At 39.5% G+C, this 11,638-nt stretch overlaps 1 protein-coding gene across 1 annotated transcript in view; it reads right to left on the minus strand.

Annotated features, from left to right (window-relative positions):
* Positions 1–8,768, minus strand: part of LOC108374456 (ankyrin repeat domain-containing protein 24) — a gene marked incomplete at both ends in the record, with an annotated part of 26,309 nt that extends 17,541 nt beyond the window's left edge. The window contains 3 exons of the mRNA XM_017630434.1: positions 4,980–7,970; positions 8,043–8,358; positions 8,498–8,768. Of these exons, the coding sequence (XP_017485923.1) occupies positions 4,980–7,970; positions 8,043–8,358; positions 8,498–8,768 (3,578 nt within the window). The remainder of the gene's footprint in view (positions 1–4,979; positions 7,971–8,042; positions 8,359–8,497) is intronic.
* Positions 8,769–11,638: the final 2,870 nt, after the last annotated feature.

Below are 11,638 nucleotides of genomic sequence, written 5' to 3' on the forward strand. Positions count from 1 at the left end.
AAAAAAAACGAAAAGTGGCCGAAAATAGCACACAATGAGCACAATAATACGAACAAATTTTTTCTTCATTTTTTCATTTTAGCGCCGCTAACTTGATTGAGCTGCCTCGAGTGGCATTGCTGTCCTTTGAAATTCGTGTTGCGGCAACCGTCGCACAGTGGGAATAAATGTATCATAAATAATATTAATTGCAGCTAATTTTTTTTTTGTTTAAGTTAAGCATTTATTGACGTAAAGTTGTTCTTCCAATTTTAATTGCAATTTTAATAAATACCAAGAATTTTATAAGGTTAAAAAAAAAACTTTTAAAACCAAAATTATATATTATATAAGCATATATTTTCAATTCATTGCTACGGCACTTATAACACTTAAAACTAAAAATGCATGTTGAAATCTGTAATTTAGGATATTTGTATTGACCGTAAAAATTCGGGTTACGAATCATTTTCCTGCAAAATTTGTCCGACAAGTTTTATTTCCTTCTCTGCTTAAGGCAATATTAATAAGGTAAAAATAAAATCCACGCGTTCAGAAGAAGGATTTCCTTCTAATTAATATTTGAATTCTTTAACCTAGATCCAAGAGTTAATGGTGGAGTCTGTGTTTTCGCGTTGATACAAATACGTATGTTTTTCCAGTGCATTTCGAAATTTGTTATTTTATCAACGCTTAAGTTTTGGCTTTCCTTTTCTATCGTGGCTGCCTGAGAGAGAATACACCGTGTGAGCTTATCGGAGCTCGAACTACTGCCCGGTTATAGTTTGTTTGCTCCTGCGTGCGTTGTCGACTTACTTGCCCATTTCCATAAGCTTACGCGCTATATGCATCAGATATGGAACTTTTCTACGTATTAAATAATCGATATAGAATAACATGAAGGTATCGAAAATAGCCTAAAATCGCCAAAGCAAAATAACTTTTAGTCAACACTTGCACAATGAAATTACAGATTTTTAATTTTACTATATTACAAATAAAACTTTTTGGAGCTAAAAAATTTCTATATAATTTTGAAAAGAGCTAGGAGCTAAAGCCCAATTTTCGGAGCTAAATAGAAAAATAAAGAGCTAAATCTAGCTTAAAAAGTACAAAAATAACAGCACTGGTTATCACGTAATGTAATGTAAATTTTTTCAAAATAACGAACTCGCGCCTCGGAGCGCCAAAGTTTCTTCCCAATGATGGAGTGGAATCAAAATTTTCCTCCTTTTAAGAATGTGGAATGAATTGCTTTAAGAAATTCACCACCATTTTCCGAGATATGTTAGGCGTAGAAAATTCAAGCCCATAATACTAAAAAGGTGTTCGCACGAGGCGATTTTGCGTTCAACTTATGCAGGGTTGCACGAAAAAAAAGTTGAATGGCCAAATGGTGGCTGGCGACCAACTTTGTTGAAAGCGATTAGTTGAAAGGCCGTTCAACCAAAAGTAGAATGCAAAGTTGAACAATGCAAATGCCTTTTTATGGCGAATATTTTGATAATTTTTTATATTTTGATATTTTTAACCATTCAATTTTTTTTTTCGTGCAACCCTGCGTAAGTTGAACGCAAAAGTGGCCTGAAAAATCGCCTCGTGCGAAAGCCCAATAACGCTGTACATTTATTGATGGGCTTTTGTGAAAATGTCGTTTAGAGTCATTCGTAATCTGCTTTTCGGTATAATGAATCTGTTTAGGCGCGTCTGCTAACACCAGGCGCCTAAATACATGCTATGTACTGCTGCATGTGCAAAAATTTCCTTTATGCAATTTAGGAAATTCTTGCACATGCACTTCTCAACTGCCATGTAATTGAACTTTCTTAAGTTCTAATTAGATGGCACTTCAAAGNCCATTGGCCACAGTGCCTACCCATTACTTTTTGGTCCAATTAATATTTTTGTTTATATACATACATGCAAACATACTGGTCTCCCCTCTCACTGAGTTATTCAGAATCCTTAACCCTCTAACAACCAAGGCCGCCTTTAGATTTTTCCCCTAAAAGCAAAACTGTGTATGAATGACCCATTATATTTTTCGTTGCTGTAACAAGCCCCAGTTTGCAGATCAATCTGTTTAAAATAGAAATTCACACAGTAAAGATGTCTTTTTGTTATTCACGAAAAAGTGTATTTTCTAAAATCAAAATAAAAATTATTTGTAGTCGCAGCGAGTGGAAAAAATTATCAGTGAGTATAAAAGGATGTTCTATTTCGACTAGTGTCGAAGGTGATTTTCAAAAGTGGATTTAATAGTGATATTTGCGTAAAAATTGTGAGGCAGTCTGTAGGTGGTCCTGGGCAGCCAGGTGATTTTTTTTTTGTGCAATACTTTTCTGTGTATAATTTTTTTAGCATAGTGTTTTAATCTTTTTTACAATGTATGTTATCTTACATTGTTTCTTGTTAGTGATGAAATTGACGCAATGGATAAGTTAAATTGACTCTGATCTTGAAACTGATGGCGAGGATGACTTCGATATGACAACATACAGCACTGGTGATGTAAACTACCAGGATCCAACTCCAAAACTCAAGCGTACTGCACAAAGTGCCGTCTGAGCCTTTGTAATTCCAGAAAAAAGCCTTGATTTTTAACTTGTCATATTCAAAAATATGTAACTGTTTTTAGTACCTCAATTATCCGCATGCATTTTCGTTCATTAAAACAAAATTTTTATTTCACTGGTTATCATATATTGTTTTAGTTCCAGCGCCTTTTAAATTGCACAGGTTAAAAAACGCAATAATTCAAAATTTCAAGAGGATGGATATTTTTGTTGCGCATTTCTTAGGCGTGTCTAATTTTATGGGCAACATCAAAAATTTGGGTGTGAGAGGGTTAATTAAATTAAATGTTGGTACAATGTGAATCTGAGCTCACAACGGATCTTCTCTAATTTCCGTGTGTGTTTTATGTTTTGGTGCCATTTATATATATACATAAATATAAGCCGCCTTCGATTCGCTACTTCTCTGCTTCCTATTTTTGAGCTAGGCTCACTTAATGAAACATTTTTATGTAAAACCAACAACAGAGCTAGTAAGTAGCTATGAACGTTGGCGAATTTCGTTGTACCTCATTAGTTTTGTTCGTTACGCCACTCGCTAAATGTTGGCAATTCAATTGCGGCTATATTTTCACTTTTTTTTTTTATTTTTTCCCCCAGTAAGTAGATCGTAAGAACATTCCTGGATCTATGAAGTTCTGAATTTTTCCGGGCTTGACTCAATTTTTCTCTGTGATATTTGGAGATGTCCTTTGAATACCTCAAAAATTCGGAATGCAGTTTTATTAACTGGGCTGCATACGCAATGAGTGTATTACGCCTACATACAGCTATTCAAGTGACACAGTTTGTAAAGCTTCTTTCGTATTTTCTAATAAAAAGACGAAAAAAAGTATGCAAGGTAGTTCTTTCGTTTTCAACACTTTTCTTAAAACTCGATCACTCTTAAAAATTAGATTAGAATGGAGCTTCCTGCAAAAAAGAATATTAGCCCAGCTTTTTAAAGAAATGTATCTATTAAGGTGGAGCGTACCGTATGTAAAGCAACTTTCTAACTCAACGTAAAAAAGCACATCCTTATCTGCTTATCTGGCAAAAATGCCTTAGATACTCAAATTCTCGAAAATTCTGTAACGCACGAGCAAGCAAGGAAATTCCATTAAAACCGAATGAATTTTGTTTTAGTGCAGTGTTGCCACATGCAGGAAAAAGCGGCTACGTTTAGGTATTTTAATATGTAAAATCTCTACATTTGTAAAAAGAAACAGGTTTTGATGTTTTTTTAAATGGTGAATATAAACAAAAACTCAAATACCTACAAATGTTTGCCGAGTGGCGACTGCAAAAATATTTGCTCACCTGTCGTTATAGCGTGTTAAAAACTCGCTGGGAAAAATTGCGATTTTCTTAACTCTACGAATTTTTATTATATCGACAGCGCTTACACTTTACCTTACCACATCAAAAGTTACTTAGATTCTCAACTAACAATCAACAAAACCTCCGCGGGAAGTTAAGCGACCAGCAACCTGGTAAATTTGGGTTATCCGTTCATTTAAGCAATCGGGTGCCACCAAGTGATGAACAACGGTAAATAAATACGGACAATAAAAAATGAAATATGCTGGCAGCTCATTTAATTTTAAGAAAATTTACTTAAAAAATGTCCACATCCAACGTTGAAAGCGAACCTGCAACAGATAACCAGTTTAACGTAGCTTAGAAGCCAAGTACATGCATACATATTTACAGGCATCTTACCAGCCACATTTTGTAGCCGGAAGCAGTACCAGTGCCCAGCAGAAGGAGAATTATTTAACAAATTTACGCTAAAATATTGTCTAACTATTTGAGTGTATTTGTGTGTGTGTGTGTATGCATTTCGCCCCAGCGGCTATCAGCTACACAGAATTTCTGAATAAATCTTACACACCGTCATAAAAATGGCATTCGGTGGCGGCACTTAACTGAAGTTAGGGGCGAGTGAAGGTGTTGACTTTATTATAAGAGGCATACAAACATGCATCTGCCATTACAAATGGCATCTGGAGGAGCGCACCTGCTATGCCAAACTGATTGAAAAACTCAGTGACGGGCTTATGCCTGGAAGGAATGTCGGTGGTAATTTACACATACATATATTTAGTTGCAGGGCCAGACCCCCATGGCTGGGCGAAAATTTACATCAGCTCATAAATTAAGGAAATGTAACGAAAGTTATTGCCTACCAGCACCACTCTGCTACAAGTGTTTCTTCGAGTACTCAATTACAAAATACTGGCCCCTCTCGCATGCCTGTGCCGCGTACGAGTGGCTGGACACAAATTCACCCACGGACATTGCTGTAAGCGAAACATTCCTTGCATTGCTTAATTTGGTTGAAACTAAATTTTTATAGTCCATCAGCATCAGCACCATCACCACCCACATAATCGTAAACATTGCTACGCGCTCATCTGCTGAGTTATCATTAATTTCACTTACCTCCTGATGTTGCGTTGTATGGATCTCGTCACCGCTGACATGTCGCATGCACCTCGATCGCCGGGTTTGCGACCCTCCAACCGACTGCTGCACGAGCGGCCGTCGAGCGTGGCGTAGATGTGTCGACGTGGCACATGTGCGGTGTAAATATTTCGCGGCGTCGGTATTTTGCTCTTCATCGCACGTGGACTTGGTTCGAAGCCTGAGTCATGATCCTTGCTTGATTGTCCGCCTTGTGCGTAGCTGCTACCAGGTAGTTGTGCATCTCCATCGTCATCATCCATTTTACTCTTCCAGTGACTGCGCGTTTTAGACCCACTCCTGACGCGCTTCTTAAGCCGGCGCTTGCGTCCATTGCTATAGTCATAGACGCCGAGCACAGCGCTGGCGGGCAAGGAGCTGTCAACGTTACCAACACCATGTCGATTGCGCAAGCCAACACCATTTTTTCTAGGCTTCTCTTTGTCGTCTTCATTGTCTAGGTGATCTTCATCTTCGTAGTCGCCTGATATAATTTTATGCTCATCATCAGCGGAGCTTGCTTCCATATCGGCAAATGGTTCTCCCAAACTCGTTTGCGGACCTGAAACAATTTTAAAAACTTGCGAATCGCTTAATTCGAGTTCCTCGTGGTGAGCGCTGCCACTTGCGGCACCGCTTCCACCTTCGCAGGCGGAGTCATCGCTTTTTAAAATCTGGAAGCTTGATTTGCGTACTACTTCTTCGGCTGTGTCATCTTCGGCGGAGTCGGACGGCAAGAGAGTGAAGGAGCGGCGTGTTTCTTTCTCTCGCGGCTTTTGTGCTTGTACTTGGGGTTGTTGTGGTTCTTCTTGATTGGAAGTAGTAGCTGTAGGCGGAAGTGGAGCCTGGTCTGCACCCACCGCTGCCTCAGCAGGTGCTGCGCTTGGAGTCTCGGCATTGGAAGTTTCAGCGCCTTCGGCTTTCCCAACAGCGGCTGTATCAGCCGGTGCTTGAGAGTCGGTTGCTGCATTTGTAGCGTCTGAAGCGCCAACTAGATTGGTAATTGGAATGGCAGATGAGGTTTCAGTTGTTGTCTCTTGAGTTGTGGAAGCTAGCTGTTCTCCGATCTGCGCTGTTGCATTGGATGGCACCGTGGAAGCAGCTGCTTCATCAACTGCTGCTGGCGAGGGACTTGGCAATGGTGTTGGAATTGGCGTTGCTGGAGTTTCTGTTACATTAGGTACAGTTTGTGTGGATTCTTCTTCTTTATCTTTCGTGGGCGCATCAATTTTAATGTCAGCTGCGGCCGCATTATTCGCTGATGCTGCTAACTCTTTCTTATCTTCTGCCCCTTTCTCTGCATCATTCTCGGTCGTTCCGTTTCTGTTTGTTCCATTCTTTGCATCGCTTTCGAGTGCAAGCGCAGCTATTTTCATGACCTGGTCTACTTCTTTTTTCATTTCGTCTGTCAATTTACTCAAATCTTCTTGCTCCTGTTTAACATCCACTGGTTCTGATCTCTCTCCCGATTCTTCAGCCTGTTCTGCAGCAGTTGCATCCCCCTCTTGATGGACATCGACCTGCGTGGTTATTAATTCTGCTGCTGGTTTTCCTTCCTCATCCGTTAATTCTATTGAATGTTCTCCCACATATGTATCATTCTGCTTTGCAGGCTTAATAAAAGTAGATTCCTTTCCTGCGATACCAATTGTGTCTGTTGTTGCAAGAGTAGTGGTTGATTGCGGCCGGCTTGAGTTTCTTGCGTGCTCCTCCTCACCACCTTCTGGCTTAGGCATTGCCTCCTTCGCATTCTCCCCGTTCTCACGGACCACCTCCACCTCTCTTACTTTATGTTTTTCCGGCGAGGAATCTTTTTCACTGCTGCGCTCATGACTCTCTCTATCCTTAGACCTACGCCTCGATATGGCTTTTTTACGTATAACACGCTGCTTCTGCCGCTTGTGATAACAGCAATTTTCGCAAGAATCTTCATCATCTTCATTCTCCACCTCATCTCTGTCCTCCCATTCGCTCGAGCTCACGTAACGTTCACGCGATTTGCGGCGTCTTATCTCGATGTTGCTCTTCGAACGGCAAATATCAGTTTCGCTTCTTTCATGCGCCGGCCCTTCTTTTGGCTCCCCACAGCTGCTTGTGCGACGGCGTGCCTGTCGACGACTGTGCTGATGCCGGCGACAGGTATGTGCGAACTTTTGCTCTCTGCGATATGTCCGCTCATGGCAGCTACAGTTGCTGTCGCCCTCACCGCCGCCACCATCCGAGTCCGAGTGCTTCGAGTAGACGACGTACTTCTTGGAACTTTGCAGGTCATGCAGCTCCTCTTTCTCTACATACCGCAGCGGACGCACCATATCTGTGCTGACCTCCTGAAATGGATTGGTTCGACGCGCAGCCAAACGGAGTTTACTGGCTGGCAAGCCACCATGCGATTGCAAAAATTTGGCCGTAGAGCGATGGCCTTTTTGCAATGCACAGTCGAGTGGCGTGAAAACTACACCTTTACTATTGCGATAGATGGCGTTGATGTCTCCACCATAGTCTATCAGTGTTTTGCACACATCCGTGTAGTCGTTGAGCGAAGCAATATGCAAAAGACTGCGACCATCATTGCTTGTAGTGTTGACTTGCTTGGGTCGCTGTTCCAAGAGCCACTCGACTAACTCACGCCTGCCCGATGAGCAGGCCTCGTGCACCGGCAAGTCGCCCTTAGCATTTCGCAGCCACAAATTAGCGCCACGCTCCTTCAGCAGTTTAACTGTCTCAAATTGTCCCTTCGAGCAGCCACAGTGCGCTGGTGTGCGGCCTTTTCGGTCCTGACGATTCGGATCGGCTTCAAAATCCAGCAGCCGCGCGGTAGCATCCGCATGCCCCAGTGTCACCGCGTAGTGCAGTGCTGTACAGCCATTCGAGTCAATTAGATCTGTGGGTGCACCACACAGACTTATCAGCGTATCAATGCACTCCGTGTGCCCACGTGATGCTGCACAGTGCAGCGCCGTTAACCCATCCCTAAAGAAAGATAAATCGTATTAGGCGCGAAATAAGCTTCAATTTTTTCTTAGTTTATGAATAGAAACCCACTTATCAGCGCTTTCCACACGCGCGCCTGCCTTCACCAGGGCAATGACTGCATTCGCTGACCCCGCTGAGGCAGCCCATAGCAATGGCTGTCTGCCATCCTTGTCCTGTACGTCAACGCTGGCATGCGGGTGTGACAGCAGAATTCCGAGTATTTCCAGAGCCAGCTTAGTGGCATTAGCCTGACCCACTTTGTTGTCAACATTGGCGCCACACATCTGCGCCGCATAATGAAGCGGCGTACCACCATTCAAGTCAGGAATCGCAATATTCGCACCAGCCGCCAACACCAAACGTAAAGCTTCAACTTCACCGCAAACTGTAACGATATAAAGGAGAGTGTGGGAATGTGCAATGTAGTGTGAAATTTTCTCAACACATCCCACACAGTGTTGGTGTTAAATGTGTCATTGTCACATCATTGACATATACATTAGCGTTTGGACACATGTACTTACCCGTCGCCCAGTGTACCACAGAATGGCCCTCGTTATCCACCGCATTCACGTCGGCTTTATTCGCTAGCAGCAAATTGACCATCGCCAAGTTGCCCTGAATAACAGCCAAGTGAAGCGGCGTAAAGCCATCCTCGTCGGCAGACTCCAGTAAATCTGGAGCTGCGACGGCGATGCTGGCAGCCGCCACGAGTTCACGTGTTTCTGCGTTCTGTGCGGCACAATAGTGCAGTGCGTTCTTGTTGCGACTGTCACGTTGACGAATGCGTTCGGGCTGCAGGATGAGAGAGTGCAATATGCACACGTGCGTACATATATACGCAAAGAAAGTTGATTGTAGTAGATGTGAGATGACATGGAAGAAAAGAAAAGGGAAAACAAACAGATAAAGTTTGCTAGTTATAGGCAGCATAAAAGTACGTGTTTTAGCAACTGAAATTATATTTCAAAATAAGTGGGATTCGAGTTTTTTATGGTTGGTTTAAAATCCTCGCTGTATTTCTAAAAAGCATTTTAAAATAAGAATTGGGTGACCCGAAATTTTGGGTTTGTTCAATACAAGCATTTGCTTATTTAAAAAAAAATATATATATCTTTTTTTCCATACACTTCGTTCCTTGACGTCAATTGAAAACGCCACGTGAAGCAATGTCCTTCTCTGCCTGTTTCTACGTTAAATACTCTTAAGACTGAAGCGATTTTGTTCATTCATGCGACTTGACCAACCTAAAGAAACCAAGCAGGATTTTATCTTTAATTTAAAACTAATGTATAAAATAAATATACTTAATATAATATAAGTAATAATTTTCCTGACCCCCACCCGCCCTTCCCCCGGAAATGTTTTTTTCTGGATCCGCTCCTGCTTAAATTTAATATTTTCAGTAAAATATTGGAGTGAATTAAAATTTCAATAAAAGTTCAACGCTAAAAAATTAGATTTTGTTTATAATTAGCTACTCGCATTAAAAGATAAGCCGCTTTTGTGTTTCTTTTTACTTTTATTCGTATTTATACCATAATTCGAAACCCGGCATGTATGTACGTATGTACATATATGTGTAGCTTTATTTTCGTAATTAATTAGTATTTTATCATTTCGATCGTAAGCAAATAGGTTTGTGGAGATAACTAGCGATTTATTCACATACATACATACAAAAACACTACATTGGCTTGCAACATAAATCGAAAAGAATGCAATATAATGCTAAAAAGTACGTACAAACTTGTACATTAATAAAATAGATAACGGTGTATTTCGTTACCTTAATATAGAAAGGCCCTAAATCATATTGTCGCTGACATACAAAATGCCGTAACTAAGTAAAAATTCAAAATTCGCTCTTTGATTGTTTATGATGCATTCCATCGAATTATAAGTCCCCACATCATTTTAAGCAATAAAAAATTTTACTCAGTTACGGCTTTTTTGCGATTCAGCGACTATATGAGTTAGCGCCTTTTTATATTAACTTAACGATTTCTAAAATATTGAATTAAATTCTTTTTACGAAACTAACGTATTCAACGTCTATCAGTTTTATTGCCATTTTTAATAATGTAATTCGAGTACTAACATTTTTTTTTTTGTTGAAATCTGAATGAAACCTTAATTAGAAACGAATATTTATATTAAACAACTAAAATGGCGTACATATAGAAATTTATAATTAATCAGTAAAACGTGGAATGCTAAAAAGTTGAACTTCTCATCGATTGGCGCTGTATTTGGATATTTAAAATGCTATAACGCCATGCAGCAAAAACCAAAAATTTTCAAAACACACGAAACCATCAATATACTAACGAAAGAATTGGTCAAATATAGCAAAACTGCGAAATCTAAGGGCTGATTATTTTTTCGATTACTATGCATTACCTTATCCCACTGGGTTAGAATCGGTCGGATGGCTGTGGTGTACCCTGACCGATATGCCGACATCGTCTCTTTAGAAAAATTTTGGGTATGCAGTTTTGTAGCTCATTAAATTTAAGTAGGTTAAAGTGCAAATCTCAAGACGCTAAAAAACGCATTGATTTTTAATATTTTTTTTTTTTGGCTGACGGTGTTGTGCATTTTCTTCCACCACCAGCAAAAAAAAATTATTGAAAATCAACGCGATTTTGTAGCGTTTTGGAATTTGCACTTTAACCGACTAAAGTTTAATGAGCTACAAAACTGCATAACCAAAATTTTTCCAAAAATTTTAAAATTTTTGCATGCAAATTTTAAAGTGTGTTGAATTTAACTTTCATAATTTGAAGTTTGGCGAAGGAGCTTTTAAAGGCTTCTTTTAGGAAAGTTAAAATTAGCTTATTTTCCCTAGATACGTTGACTTATGCCTGGAAGAGACTTATCAAATTGGTTATTTACTTAAAATTTCCAAGCTCATTACTTGCTTCAACAACATTTTAATATAAGTCTTGTTTGGCACGTTTTGCAAGTGATAATTTAAGATTTTTTTTTTTTTCAAATTACTCAGTTGGGAGTAATGCAACCAGCTGGTGTTTAAATTAAACTCAATATATTTTCTCATTATAATCCATTCAGAGTTACTAGTATGCGGCTTCTGGGGAAAAATTGTATGACACTACATACATGAATAAATCCATCTATATATTAACATATACATACATATGTTATATACGTAATTATAAGAAATGTATGTTGGTATGCATATCTGTGCCGTAGAAAAAAATAATACAGTCAAACCCGCTTAAGTAACACAACACACAAAGGCAGCTCACATTTTTTGCCACTTTCCTTATATGGGACAGAAATTTTTAAATTTTTTTATTCAAACGAAACCCGTTTTTTAATGTCCATATACACGATTATGTGCAACTTATGACATGCATCTGGTAATAGATTAAAATTCTTCCTAAACAATAACAAAGCAATTAACTACATAAATATGCACCCGACTAAGTTAAGTATCCCAAAAAGTTGACATTTCTGGCCGAGGCACTTAAACGGGTTTTACTGTGAATGCTTTTTAATTAAATAATTATAAAATATTTTCACGTTTATCCAATGCATATGTGTACACACATATATTCCTCAATAATATGTAATAAGTGTATGAGTATGTAATTAATAGGCTTATCAGCAATGCCGCACATTGGCGTGTGTGGCTTGTG

The sequence above is a fragment of the Rhagoletis zephyria genome, unplaced genomic scaffold, assembly GCF_001687245.7.
Source record: "Rhagoletis zephyria isolate East Lansing unplaced genomic scaffold, Rhagoletis_zephyria_1.1 Rzeph_scaffold_07733, whole genome shotgun sequence".
Lineage (NCBI taxonomy): Eukaryota > Metazoa > Arthropoda > Insecta > Diptera > Tephritidae > Rhagoletis > Rhagoletis zephyria.